Here is a 15,924-nt window from a genome sequence, read left to right on the forward strand (position 1 = left end):
CTAACCTAACCTTTCTATAGGATAACCTAATGAAAATCCCGATAAGTTAACGGTTTCTGAATTATGACTAGGTAATGATAATCTGACAATCATATTATCTGACTTTATCACATTTATGACTTTCTATAATTATGTCAAACAAAGGGATCCCAATTAAAATATTTGATTTGATATTTTGATTTGTGTTTTCAAGTATTCATGCTACTATATGTATTATAGCTTGTAAAGTGAAACTGATAGTATTCTTCTTTCGCGTTTATTACCATCACTACTAGGCTACATAATACATATTATCACGAGTATAAGCATCGGCATACAATACATCAGCATCGCTTTATTTTTATGTTTTACATATACATATTCATGCACACATCAAAATATAAATTTAAACTTTATTGCACAAAAAAGAATACAAACGGCGGACTTATCGCTTTAAAACATTCTCTACCAGTCAACCATTGGGCGAAACAGAGACAAAGAAATATCCGTTTAACTAAAAATACACGTAAAAGACAAAAAATCTAGTTTACATCCTTTAATGGTAACTCAGGTTATTTATTACATACATTACACATACATACGGTACATAAACCAAGCAAGGGAAAAACGAAAACCAGAGAAACGGGTTCGCCATGCGGCTCGGATTTTCGTTCAAACTATTAAAGTTGTAGAATGAAACGAATCCTATGTAGGCATGCTGGTTGTAAAGACTAGACCAAGTGCGTTACACTCGGACACTATTTCGGACATTTTGTATGTTATTTTTTTTTTTGTAAATTAAGTTATCTTACAATGTTTTCTTTCACTAAAAAGGAACGGGTTGAATTTTATTTATTTAATTACTACTAAAATACATGACAGCAAAGAAATTTTACATATATATAAAACTACTTCTAATAAAATTAAAAACGAATCAAAATTTAAATATTTTTTAAGTTAGGTAGTTGATATTTCCTTTGATATGTGTAAAAAATTGCAATTTTATCGTATATTTTTATATAAGTCCGGTAGCAAATAAGCATAGAAACAGTATAATAGTAACAAGTCATCGTATCCTAGGGACACCTTTCGTAGATTCATATACATAATCATAAACGACCGATCTAGCCTTGTGGGAGTAGTGGGTAATGATCCTGCCTATGAAGCCGATGGTCGTGGGTTCGAATCCCAATGAGTACAGATATTTGTTCCTGAGTCATGGATGTTTTCTCTATATTTAAGTATTTGTATATATTATTATTATTATATATATCTTTGTCTGACTGAGTACCCTCAATACAAGCATTCTTGAGCTTACCGCGAGACTTAGTCAATTTGTGTAAGAATATCCCTATAAAATTTATTTATTATTTATTTATTAAAAAACGGCAATGCGAGTCACCAACCTTTTTTTAAAACCTGAAAGCCAAATCAAACGTAAATATTAACATCAAAATGATATCTTAATGATGTTATTTAGCTATCATTAACGGGTCCATTTCGTTCCTACTTTTTCGTCTCGCTTGCGCCAATACGTGTACGAGACGTACGGGCGAATAATAACGAAATTACACCAAAATGTAAGGAAGGATAACTTGCACTATTTTGAAGAACACTACCATCTACCATCGACCTCGACGCACTGCATGACATTATTATTGCATTGCGCATGTTGTTACCAAGCGTCTTTGTACGTAAGTCGTTCACCGTTTTTGCATGCTACCCTCTCCTATTTAGATTTAAGCAAAATTATTGTTTTCTCAGTAAGTGATTTATGTAAATCTTTTGAGAAATAAATATCTTAAATCATAAACCATCTATACACCATACTGTCTGGCGATTCGTCTGCTCATATCTATGGCATTAAAAAAAAACTAAATTTTTGTAGCATCTAATATTTTTAATAAACTTGGCCGTTTTCACCACACGTTTCCTATCTCTGCCAAGAGTATTTCATCCATAGGCCGAGTGAAGGCCGAGCCGAATACACATGCTCTTTGACTACCTTTGTGAGCGTCAGTTGTATCGTCCACTCTGTTAACCTAGAGAGGAAAATGGGGATTACGTTTGTATGGAGAAGCGGTCAAGTGACTTCGTTCCTTTTCCTCTTGCGAATGGAAACTACCGTTAACAATGTTACAGGTATATGGAGTATTCAGGTACAGAATTCGATGTAACTCTAGATAAAAGAGAAAAATAGTATTTTTTTGAGCATGTAGGTACAAAATTATGTGAACTGTTTAAGCGCCAATAAATTTGATCAGAATTGAAAACATTTTTTTATCCGAAAGGTGTGAATACCACTGCGACCTGCGTCTATGATAATGTTTTACTTTCTATGATGACTACAGTTTCTCCTAAACTTGAATTCAATACAACGTCCAATAGCAATGAATAAAACCAAGGTATAATATTGAAAATAATATGTTATAGGACATTATTACACAAATACGTCACAAAAACAACTAAATCGAATCAATCCATTCTAAATTAGATCCTAACTAAATTAATCAAGGTAGTAATTTCTTCGCAAATGTCTTCATAGTTTTAACTCTTGATGCTTCGAATCCAAATACAGATATAGTCCATTTAAGATTTAACTTAATCTTAATCAGGTACCTCTAAACTTAAAACACAGAAATCTTTGCAGCCCATCCAATCTTATACTCGTATTGATATCTATCATAACGATATAAGGTACAAATTCCTTTCATTACTTATACGCAGACATTTCGTTGTATTTGTTACGTAACAGGAAAACTGCTTACGTCATTAAGGTAATTAAAATAGCGGGCAGAATGTGATGACGTCACTATGTGTTCGGAACGGTAAAGGTAAAGCTTGGTTATGTGACCTACAGGCAAATTCGAACGTACGCTTGACAGCTGCTGTCATATGCTGTCTATTGTCGGAAGGTCCAACGTAGAATGGTAGAGAGAGGGTGTTATATCTGGGGACCGATGTCCACTGAGAGTTGGTCGGAAGTTGTGTATATAGCACTGAAGACCTTGAAGATCGTGATGACGCCACTCGCAGCAAGCCAGTCTCCCTCTCTCCTCTGAGTGTGCCATCTAGCATGAAGCCCCTGTCCATATATATGTATCCTGTAAAATATATTGTAAATATTCATGCCTGGTACCTCAAATTCTCTCTCTCTCTCTCTCTCTCTCTACTTTTCTACAACTCACATAATTACTTCTAGGCCTTAGCAACATATATGATTGGCGCGACAGTATCTCGCGGCGAGATGACTACCTATCTTTTACTAAGTATGTTAATTAAAGAGGGACGGGTAGTCTATCTCCGCTAATCATGTGCTAGCGCCCGGCTGCTACTGGATGCATAGATAAAATGCAAATTGCCGACGCCTCCGTAACAAATTAACGTCCATCCGCTACGGAGCCTTGACAATTGGCATGTTGGCAACGCAGGCAGATCAGTAATCAGAATAGATGTGTTTAGCTATCATAGGGGTATTTGACTATTAGTTAAATCTATTTCTTTTTTCGAACTGTCAAAACGATTTGATAAGTATGGAATTTATATGGACCACTAGCAAATGACGTCACGGTCAAGTAACCTACTCTTTATAGTTCTATACGAGTTATAAAATAAAAATAGTGCCTCAAAATTACTGCTGTCTACGTTTCTCTATTATTAAGGTTGTGGTTCTTTTTTTATGCATGGTATGAAATAATTTATTTTAAATAAATAAATAAATATTATAGGACATTATTACACAAATTGACTAAGTCCCACAGTAAGCTCGATAAGGCTTACGTTGAGGGTACTTAGACCACGATATATATAATATATAAATATTTATAAATACTTAAATACATAGAAAACACCCATGACTCAGGAACAAATTTCCATGCTCATCATACGAATAAATGCCCTTACCAGGATTTGAACCCGGGACCATCAGCTTCGTAGGCAGGGTCACTACCCACTAGGCCAAACTGGTCGTCAAACAACGGTCGTAAATACAGTCAAATACCCTATTCGCGTGTTCGTTTCGCTCGGACTTGCCCGTTTTTAGACGCGAGCAAGTAGCACGCGCGATAACTAACTGACATAATTTAGATATCGTTTTGATGTCAAGTGTACATTCGAATTGGCCTCATAGTGCTAAATAAATGCCTTAGAAATCTAGGCGTGTTGTGCCCTAAGGCATACTGAGTGGTAGCCATTTTGGTGTTTATATTCATTGTAACTTATTTTATGTATTTAGTGAACGTTTCGTTCGCGAGGAATGACGGTGATAAATTGATGATTGATAAAAACTATCCTAAATATAAATCTTTCCCCTAAATCCTTGCCAAATTTTATCTACATCGGTTCAACAGTTTAGGCGTGAAGAGATAATCGATTCTATCGTAATCTAAATTGTATTTCTTTTTCTTATTTAATGCATGTTAATTATAAGATGTAATGTTTTGAAAAGATGTGTCCCGCTGAGTTTCTTGCCGGTCCATATTGGGATACCCTCCTCCAATTGAGGCGGGATTTAAATCTTCTCGGGTCAGAGGTGTAGGGTTAGAGCCGGTGTAGCTTTATTTGACGTTCATAAGCGCATTGTAATGTGCCTACTTGAATAATAAACTATCGTTATCTTTATCTAACAGACAGACAGTTACGACCCGATTTGAACTTTAAAATACGTCAAATATTAGATCTAGATACGATATGGATCGGATATATCAGTATCAAAACCGACGTTTCTTCAAACAAAAACGTCACTTTTGACACCGACACATCCGTACCCCTAGTGTAATTTTAGTCGATAGCGAAACGTGACGTACGCGTTTGCGTTAAGTCTCATTTTGTATGGGTTTTTGAACAGCGCGCCAAGCGGGACGTTTTGGAAAGTCAAAAATCTCATACAAAATGACACTTAACGCAAACGCGTACGTCACGTTTCGCTGTCGAAAATATTTACACTAGGGGTACTGATCTACAAAGCATTTATAATACTAGTAGGGATTGTGTTACACCAAATAAATCATTTATATTTGGTATTTATATATGTGTAAGTGTATAAATATATAGGTATAAAAAACTTAAGTAAGTCACCTGTGGTATGTAGTTGTGACGTGTTCGAATAGACAATACATGTTTAAAAGACACACACAAACAAAACAAATGTCTATTCGAACACAACTACATACAACAGGTGACTTACTTAAGTTTTTTACCTATATATGTTTTATTGTTGATAATATTTTATTTCATTTGTGTTTTGTACTTCATCTCGACGTCTACAATAAGTAGGTAAGTAAGTAAATATTACAGTAAATATTCAAAGATAGCAAATTAAAAACCTATTTACAATACAAATAAAGTAGCAACTGTTACAGGAAATCTTATGAATATTTTATGGGAAAAACATCGATAATTGAGTTTATACAGGATGTTTATTTCTGGCTGTCTAACATTGACATTTTCTATACGGCAGAGTAAATTTTTTTTCGCGATTTCCGAGTTTCTCCCATAGTAAAAGTTGCTCAGTATGACCTATATAGGTATTCAGTCCGTAAATTATTGCAAGTGACTAATCACCCTGCCTAGGAACTCCTTAGCTGTCATTTAATTTTGCCCCCTAAAATCCGATGTCTGCTTACAACTATGCTCTGAGACTCAAACAAACTAACAAACATCACTTGAGTTAAATTAAAGCTTTAAAAAAGACAATGTAACTGCCATCCGTTTCGAATGAATACGTCGACGCAGCGAAATGACACTTTAAATCAGAATGCATGCTCAATCCGGAACAAAAAGAGTAACTAACAATGTGACGGTTCTGTAATTAAATTCTCTATTCTCAGAGTTGTGCACTTTTGCCCTCTTGCCGCATTATGTGAGGCTGAGGACTGACTTTTTTTAATTTGTGGGTTATGCGTTTGACTGCTGTTTTATCCATATGGATTTTTGTACTATTTTGTATCATAATTGGAAATCGTTTTAAATTTATATTCTTCTTCCTCGCGTTGTCCCGGCATTTTACCACGGCTCAAGGGAGCCTGGGGTCCGCTTGACAACTGATCCCAAGATTTGGCGTAGGCACTAGTTTTTACGAAAGCGACTACCATCTGACCTTCCAACCCAGAGGGTAAACTAGGCCTTGTTGGGATTAGTCCGGTTTCCTCACGATTTTTTCCTTCGCCGAAAAGCGACTGGTAAATATCAAATGATATTTCGTACATAAGTTCCGAAAAACTCATTGGTACCAGCCGGGGTTTGAACCCGCGACCTCCGGATTGCAAGTCGCACGCTCTTACCGCTAAGCCACCAGCGCTTCCTTCCATTTATGAAAAGATTTACTATAAATATGGACACGCAGACATTAGCGTCAGTCAAACACATAGCATCTTTTTGCGTCAGGGGTTAAATACACTACAAAACATTGAAACGATCAGTTCTACGGTCTAATAAAGATCGTATTCAGCCGCGTATACAATCAGTCACTGTCGAAACCCCTGATTTTATCAATAATTGCCCTAATGTATTACAGTACGGATTATTGTGTCACGGGTGTTTACAAAAGACTGATGTTTAGATAAATAATATAGATATACATACACTTCAAATGATTACTTCCATTTTTCCTCAGAGATTGTTTTCAAAGCCTTTCGACGCATAAGTACTTTTTTTTTAACGTTGGGGAAATGCGTTTACGCATGCCGCCTGGTCCGGGGGAAACCAGGGGCGATGACGGACTAACCAGTAGAAGAGGACTAGCGTCTAAAACCACCAACGAATGCCGGCTTCGTACGTACGTTAGGTATACGTACTTGTTACATAGTCTGCGGACTATTAATATAATGTCATACATTAAATAGAAAAAATTACATATACAAATGAGAAATATATATTGAATAGGTATGTAAAACATAATAAAAACATTTAAATTAAAAACTTACGAATAAAAACAATTCCAAAGAATACAAGGTCGAAATCGATCGGTAGAGTGCCCAGAAGACTGGCCGCATTGCCCCGCTGGATGGCAATGCTGATCCGCTCAGCAAAATATTGTCCAGCCCTCTGGTCACCAGAAATCTCTATAAGGCGCTTTGACAGCTCCTAATAAAGGCGACGCGCGCTGGGCCCCAATTAAATTGAAATCTACATGTATTGTGAGTCAATATTGGTATAACAATATTGATAATAAAATAATTAAAAAAATTAAAAAAACACGACTGCTTTCTTAAAGTGAACTGTATCGATAGGTTCCTATGATTTTTTTTTCTAAAGGTCGCACAATATCGTGTATTAAGTCCGCCATGTTGTTTTATTTGTGACGTCACATAACCTATGTTACTCGGGTTAACGTAACGATTCTAACAATACCTCACTCTTTCAAATCGGTTAAGGGATTTGGAAGTTATGGTGGAATAAAGAAACTGACATACATACAAACATGAATCCTGAAAACAATACACTCTTTTTTTGGGTAGTCGTGTAAAAATATAAACAAAATGGGCTAGACACTTTATTTAGTTCGTCAACAAAGTTGTTGATATAGTAAACAAAGCCGCCATTATTTTTATAAAACGCAAACAGATCTAATAATTGTATAATATTGGCTGTTCTGACCTAAACCAATATTGGACGGACAAATAAATCTTTTATAGTAAAATTGCTGTGTAAGCGCCTAAACCGATATTCTAGGATCCTTTAATAAACAATTTCAGATTACTTAGAAACTTAATTAATTAAAGCGGGACTTATTTGCGTACTATCATAATAGTAGTTTATGTGAATGTTACATATTCAAAAATTCAAAAATTCAAAATTCAAAAATTTATTCTGCAAGTAGGCCTCAAGGGCTCTTTTACAAGTCAATACAACATTTATAGTAACATCATATAGTGACATGAAAAATACATAACAACATTTTATAAATACAACAGCCAATACCTGGGTAAACATTACATTATAATAATCTTAAAATAAATAATTACTACAATACAATAGAGATGTAGTCTCTATGGTTAAAAACACATTAAATCTGGAGATGTAAAAGGTCCCCAATTTCAGAGTACTAATACTAATAAAATTTGGAGGTGTAAAGTCTCTCCAAGTGTAAAAATAAAATTCAAAAAAAAAAGACTGTTAAACTAGCAGTCTCATAAACTAATGCTACATTCTGTACATAACTAGTATGTACCAAGTCAAGTCTATTATACAATATGACAGAGACGTATAGTCACCACGGTTAATACATTAAGTTTGGAGATGTATAAGGTCCCCACGGTCTGAGAAAAATAATAATACACAATAATAAGATTTGGAGGTGTAAAGGTTCTCCAAATGTCAAAGAATAAAAAAATAAAAAAATGTATGAAATACATAATAAAAGGCATTAAAATAAATGTGTGGGTTTATGTAAAAATAAACAAAAAAAATACAAGAAGGCACATTATGTAGGTACAGTTTTCAGGCTTGTGTTGTGGGTACTCAGACAACGACATATATAATATACTATATATACTTAAATATATAGAAAACACCTATGACTCAAGAACAAATGTTTGTGCTCATCGCACAAATAAATGCCCTTACCGGGATTCGAACCCAGGACATTACATTTCCATAGAAAATACATTTGTTTGTACAAAATAGGTAATCTTTACGTTACTTTAATTTGAGGTTTTTGAACGCATCATTATGATATGTGTGTAGATAAAAATGTTTCTATTTAGAAACTAACCCATGGGTTACCCTTCCCTTACATAAACATTAATATACGAGTACGAGCGAGATGCATAGACAGTAAGTGACGCACACCCTAGCTAATATGTCAGTGTCAAACTGGTGGTAGCCATACCCAATTGTATAAGCATCTGCGTGGTTTCAGTCACACATAATTATAAAAGTTCGGAGGAAAACCGAAATATTTAACGGTTTTTTAAAAACCTGTCCCAAGCTTTGGTTCGCACTAACACATGTTCGAACAAGTCATAGCGAAATGAACGCTGATGCACCAAATATCAGTTTGATATCAGATGCACGTTCAAAATGGTCTGTATCTCTTACCCGCTAGGGTACTGCTATGGAAACTACTCGTTTTGCTCTGGCAAACATGCAGAGTTAGTCTAATAAGCGCACTATATCATAGCGTTATTAAAACTTTAGGCAAATGCCGCGAGTTGTGGGTAGTTCGCGCATGTTGTCCAACAACGGATTAAATAACAGTAGGTTTTATCACTTATATGTTTAGGGACTTGTTATATTAAGATTTCTTTAGTTATATTGTATCTTAAACTGACTATAACTGCTTGATGAAAGTGCTTAACCTCATAAAGCCCACTATACTAAGTGTTCCTTTTTTTATTAGATCCTTATTATATGAGTAAACTGGAATGAATTTCGTTTGTTTTATAAAGCAATAAAACAAAATAAATGCTACTTTACACACGGACCAAAGTTCGTGAAAGCTTTTAATTCGATTGTAACGAATATGTACATTTTAATGTACATCGAGCCCTACGAAGTTAAAGATGGCAGGGACGATTTTTAAACCTATAGGTAATCTGGTAAATTTATAATATCCATTTTGTGTTACAATTACATTTCTGCAGTCCAGCATTTACGTTCTTAAGTACAAGATCAATACCAGATACCTGTTTCTTAAGTTGATGTTATTCTAATAGATACTAGACTCAATTAGCTATTAATATTTGTCTTAATCTGTCATTTTGACTTATGCATTGATAAGAAAGCGATATAGCATACTCGTAATTCACTAAGACTTTTATACTTTAGGCGTACATTATGAGAAAAATGTACATCAAAGTAGATATAAAAACGCGTTATATAAAAATACCTGTTTTCGTAGTAATTAACATTGAATTTCATGATATTAACATATGTTATTGTTATTAATAAACAACTTCAAATCATCATTTTCATGCGTATATATCTAGTATTGCACCATTATATAATGCCAAAACGAATTATTTTAATTTAGTTACCGATTAATTCATTAGTTTCATACGTTCTCTACTTACGTTCTCAAACTTCCAAAACTTGACTGATTCCGTCCAGTTGGAAGTTCCAGCAAGTACTCGTGCCAGCACTATCCTAAATTGCACCTGCAAGTCAACTTGTAAGTCCTCCAACTTATCGATTGTAGTCGGAGAATCAACAAGCGCTCTAAATTAATTTGAGCCATGAATGACTTGATTGGATAACTTTTACATGTAAGCTTGGTTTATTAGTTTTAGTTTTAATTTGACTATAAAACTAATACGTTTAATACTGTTTACAGTTGACTGTTTCGCGTGGAATTAGTTTTACGAGAGTGGTTTACAACAAGTCGTTGTTTTAAATGCTGCAGTAAAAGGTATTTTCTAATTTTGGAACCTTACCTTTTGTTTTTATTTGTCTAGACGTCGTTATTTTTTTAAGTTAATGAACAACAATTAAAAATTGTTGGAGCAAAATTACTGTCATTATAAATATTACGACAGTTTTGAAATAATTATTCATGCGAACTTGAGGGTCATTCTGTGGGTACTCCGAGCTAAAACAAAATTATTATATCGTTAACTTAATTGCAATGGCTGGAGGGATATTTTGTTTAATAGATTTATTTTTCTTGTGAGATAAGTTATATTCTTTCATCATGACGTGTTGTGTTTTACATATTGCTGATATCAAATTTTCACAAATAATCAAGATATTTCTATATCGTGACTAGTTATCAGTCTCACAATAAAATCTGTTTCTAAAATATAGGTAGATGTTTAGAATTGTTTACTTTAAGTCAAGTGTAAGAGAATATATAGCTTCGAAGGTAAGCGCTAAGGCATTTTTCCAAAATCCCCTATAAACTATTAGACTTGTTTGTTCTCAGATAGAGTCCATTACATTTCATGGTATCGTTGTAAGTAATTTACTTAATATTTCCAACCCCTTCTGGTTTCTAGAGTAATGGCTCCCATACATTTATTTTCCCGCGTGTTTTAATTCTTCGTATAAATAGTGGTTAGGCACTACCATTTTTTTTTTCGCATAGCTGTTTTATTAAACATAGGTACCTAGTAGCGTGTCCGGAATTTATATTTTTTACAGGAAAACATCTAACATATTACATAAAATTAAAAGTAAATGCAGATTAGAGATAAATTGTAGAAGCGGTTAAATTGTGGTTTGAAGAACAGAATATTACGGATCGGATGATATTAATTGTGATAAGAGATGTAATAAGTACGTCAAGGCTATTTCTAAGTTAAGTCTGTCGCGAACTTCTCTTATCTTGTGAGGCTTGCGGTAAAACATATATTGCTATCTGATATTTCACCATAAATCGTTAAGACTAGACCAAACAACCAAACAAACATTTATTCAGCAAATAAGCCACAGGGGCACTTTTACATGTCAAATTACAATCAATAAAATACAACTATAAATATTGAATCAATGAAATATCAGATACTATATTAGAGATGTATACAGTCTCTAAATGTCGAATCACACAAAAGAACTATGATAAACAAAATACAAACAACAAATACTAAAATTCTTTAAAGATGTAAACGTCTCTAAGTGTCAGACATAAAATGTAATTTAAAAAAAAAATCATTAAATTATCCTTAGAGATGTAAAGGGTCTCCAAGATTTAAATTCTTATATATATAATGAAAAGATATGAAATTAAATCAGACAAACAGACAACAACCGAATGAAATTACATTCTTATAACATAACATGTAGCCCGTGTGACCAAAAGGCTAACAAGATATTACAGCTGGCCTGCTGTAGCATACTCCACTGTGACCCAAGTGTTTAGAAAATTGAGAAAGCCGGATCTGCGTAAAATTGAATTTGTGCTCAATCCAAAGCTTATAATAAGAAGCTTTATTCCGTAGAGCTTATGTCAATGGGGTAAGGTTGAAAATTGTATAGCTTTTCACTTGCTACATAATAATGTAATGTGTGATTTCCAAACGTAGCTCGCATAATAAGGGGGTGGTGTATAGGAATAGAAAGATGATTGCCACATTCAGATTTGATGGATTCCTGTGGATTCTATAAGGTTTCAGATATGTTATAGTGAATTCGTGACAATTTTAATTTAGTTTACGAGTTCAATATGGATTTAATTTAACAAGGAGTGTTTCAATAAGCTTTCGTAATTACTATTACAGGTTGTAAAAATACAAGTACAATCCCACCTAAACCATGAAGTGAAAATCGGATTTTAATATATACTTAGCCATAAAACGCTGCAAATATGCTGGTCTGCCACGCACACATAGCACTGCACTAGCACGTCGATAGAATGACTCTTTTCAACTAGCCTAGATACTCAATCAAAAAGCTAAGGCTTACCTTTTTCAGCCAAAGCACCGACGCAGCCCAGCAAGAACACGAGCAACACGGCGGCCATCTTGTTCAACTTTGTCACGCGCACATAGCACTGCACTAGCACATCGTCACCTGGAAGAGAAAAATAGTGGTTGATAATTGATGACCAAGAAATTATTCGACAATTATCGTTTGGTAAAAGAATACCGGAGAAGGATTAATAAAGTAAATTTACAAACTTAAAAAAAATCAACGTTCCAACAGTAATCGGAACAAGGTTTGCGTTATGGATCGTAAACGACGAGTAAAGTCTGTACAAAGAAAACATTCATCACTCTGTGGCAAATACAAGTAAATGACATTTTTGAATTAAAAATGGAGGCCAAGTTTATAGAACGCCTAAGAACGGCAACCGAGCGCACCTACGGTGACCTAACCCGACCAGAAATAAATTGTTTTATGAACAATACTGGGCAAAGGTCTCTCTACCATCAAGGCACGAATTCACAGTTTCAGAGATATGTGACATACATATTTGATGACAAATATAAAAGGTCATATTTCTATATGAGTTGTACCGTGACATAAGTTCTTTTGGGTGCAGCCAGGTTAAACCTAGAAATAAAACACTTTAGACAGGAATGTAGAATTTGAAAAAGGAATTTTATAAAACTATGCATGTTGATGTACCTATCGATAGAAATCTTCGAAATAAATAGGGCAAGTAAAATCGCGGGTTACATCATATTACTATAAATAGTATTAAATTTTTGCCTGAAATAAATCTAAGCTCTAATTTAGCTTAAATTAAACAAAATTGTTTGACCAATTACTTAGTCGTTTGCAGGAAATATTAATTTATTTAAATTGTGAATTGGGACGAAAGTCGGCTACGAGATGTGTTGAAATGAAACAAGATTTTATTAAACATTTTGACTAAATGGGACTAGACAAGTTGGGTTGTATACGACTTGCACCACGCACAATCAAAGCACTGATCAAAGTCAAATACGTTGGCTACTGTCACCCCATTGAGAGCTGACAAACTTTTGGTACTACTTACAACTTTCGCCCCGATTCCAAAAACGATTAAGACACTTTTAAGATCTTGGAAAGATCTTTAGAAGATCGACATGTTAAAATTGACGTTTATTTCGATTTCGCTGTGATCTCAATAAGATCTATCTACGATATTTCTAATGTCAAAGTGTCATTGGTTGCCCGAATCGAGCTGCTTCGGTCAAATATATGACATACAAACGATATCTAAATGAGAACTTATCTAAACCAGAACTTATCTTTTTCGTATCTCAATATTCCAATCGGGCCGTTTACAAGCAAAATTTAACAAACGCCTTAGTCTTGAGTCTGTAGTTGTAGTCTTTAGATATTTATTTTAGTTTTCTAAAGATCTGACTGAATTCAAGTAAATCCAGAAACATTATAGTTATAAAAAACGGTGAATGACGCGCGCGCTAAATTTACCAAATCGATCTGTTTGCGCGTTTTGCGGATATAATTACATTCTGACGAACGCAAGCGCATCCAGACTCAGTTTTGTGAACTCACGGGCAATGAAATCAGGTCATTTGTTTCATATAAAACTAGTGGATCTACAAGCTGTAGACCTCGTGAACCCCCATTAGCTCCGGCATTTAAAAAATACCCAAAAACTAAATGGACCAAAAAGCTAGACTTATTATTAACTTGTTATTAATTTTTAAAATTTACCTCCGACGTTTCGAGGACGGCGTTGTCCGCGGGGTCTCGGAGATGACTGGCTAAAGTTGACATCAACATCGTTTGTGTTAGTTAATGTGTAAATATCGTGAAAGTTTAAATCAGAGCTATACTTATTGTCCTCAGAGAAAATATTTAGGTCGTACATATGTAGATGTCTTTAATTAATGTTGATGTAGGTAATTATATTTTTTGAAGTATAAAGCAATTTACAAAGGAAATTGAAGAACGTCATGATTGTGTCCGTGAAGTCATTATTGAAAAAAAATTGCTGTCCGTCTGCCTCATGACTGAGGTTGACGCGTATATGTCCTGTTTTATGGTTAATGTCCACTCTGACACCGAAGGATATATATTCATTTCCATAACTAAGTAGAAAATAAGGTCTCTTCTTCACATACGTATAATTAGAATGAGAACGTTGTCAGACGTGTCACAGACACTGAACAAATTGAAGAAAAATTATAATTGCGAACGAAGACTATTGTAGCAGGTATATGTATGCAGCCCTTTAGGTCACGATCGCGCTAGTAAATATATACCAGTGATGATAGATCTATTAAATCTGTTTAGACGAAAATCGTTTAATATAGTGGAGCGAATAAAGAATGCGCGCATCTATTCTGGTCTGTTGCTGCGCGTATTTCGGCCGCAGTTTGCAGACAAATATTACAACACGTCTGAATGTTAGATTATTTTACCGGTAGCAAATTTAAACTGAGAACGTCGGACTTTCTAGCAATATTACTATACTGTTCACTTAGTAGATCACCAAGACAGTAAATGTAATAATTTAGCAATCCCATTATTTTACTGCATATTTTTTGTTGTTTTAAATGGGCCGCGGGCAGGAAGAACTTAACTACTTTTTCTTTCTTATGGGATATTTATAATTTCTGTTTATAATTATAGGTCATTTCTAACATGAATGAATAGATCAATTTATACACAGTAATTTTTTATACTGCGTTGGCGGCAAACAAGCATACGGTCCGCATGACGTTAAGCAGTCTCCGTTGCCTATGGACGCCTGCAACTCCAGAGGTGTTACTACATCCATACCATATCCCAAGCATGCTACTGATCATACTGCAAGCGGTAATATGTAGGTCATACTGAACAACATTTACTATGGAGTCAATCCCAAAATTGCGATGCAAAACTGCTGTTCCATAGAAAACAATGACATAATGACTCCTCGGGATGAATGAGATGACACATTTTTTTGCGTTTTCTGTGTTGCCCTTATGGTAAAAGTTGTTCAGTATGATCTAAATAGCCACCCCTCAAAGTATAGTCAGATAGCAAAATCACATTGTATAAGTAATTAGCTAGAATCAGTAGGATTATCTAATATTTATTTCTTGTACTATCTCAGATCCCCTAGTATTGGATATAACTTCCAATAAACGGAAAATTTAATTTGTAAATTCATGAAAACGTCATGTCCTGCTACCTATTTCGTCTAAAAATCTTTAAATTTATAACTAATTCACACGTCCTGTTACCAAGCTCTTACAAGCCAAAGTCATAATAAACTGGTCAAAGCGTAAATTTCCTCCGGTCACTTCTATAAATATTCACTCGATTCCCAACCTTATCCCTTGCATATAAGATGCAGCTTGTTTATCTAATGGGATAGCCACTCAAATTTGGCCATGTTTGCTGTAATATAGCATAAGATGCAGCGGTGCGGATTGCACGCATGCATGCGTCTCTGCATGTTGTATAAATACATGTTCCGTGCAAATATACCTTGTATGCAGTAGTTGTTAAATATACGGTGGCCGTTGTTGATGAATTGTTTTGAGTCACAGGAACCTAGCATGTCGCTTACCATAAGGGCAAGATTTGCTTGTATCTTTATACCAAAATACCAATAACCTGTCA

The 15,924-nt window shown here is 34.6% G+C and overlaps 1 protein-coding gene across 17 annotated transcripts in view; it reads right to left on the reverse strand.

Annotated features, from left to right (window-relative positions):
* Positions 1-15,924, reverse strand: part of LOC133531155 (hemicentin-2) — a 782,365-nt gene that overhangs the window by 703,335 nt on the left and 63,106 nt on the right. For all 17 annotated transcript variants that reach the window (XR_009801479.1, XR_009801478.1, XR_009801476.1 and 14 more), the window contains exon 2: positions 12,319-12,426. Coding sequence is in view for 9 of the 17 variants with exons in the window: in XM_061869289.1 (XP_061725273.1) it covers positions 12,319-12,376 (58 nt within the window). In the remaining 8 variants the exon portion in view is untranslated. The remainder of the gene's footprint in view (positions 1-12,318; positions 12,427-15,924) is intronic.

Source organism: Cydia pomonella, chromosome 24 (genome assembly GCF_033807575.1).
Source record: "Cydia pomonella isolate Wapato2018A chromosome 24, ilCydPomo1, whole genome shotgun sequence".
Lineage (NCBI taxonomy): Eukaryota > Metazoa > Arthropoda > Insecta > Lepidoptera > Tortricidae > Cydia > Cydia pomonella.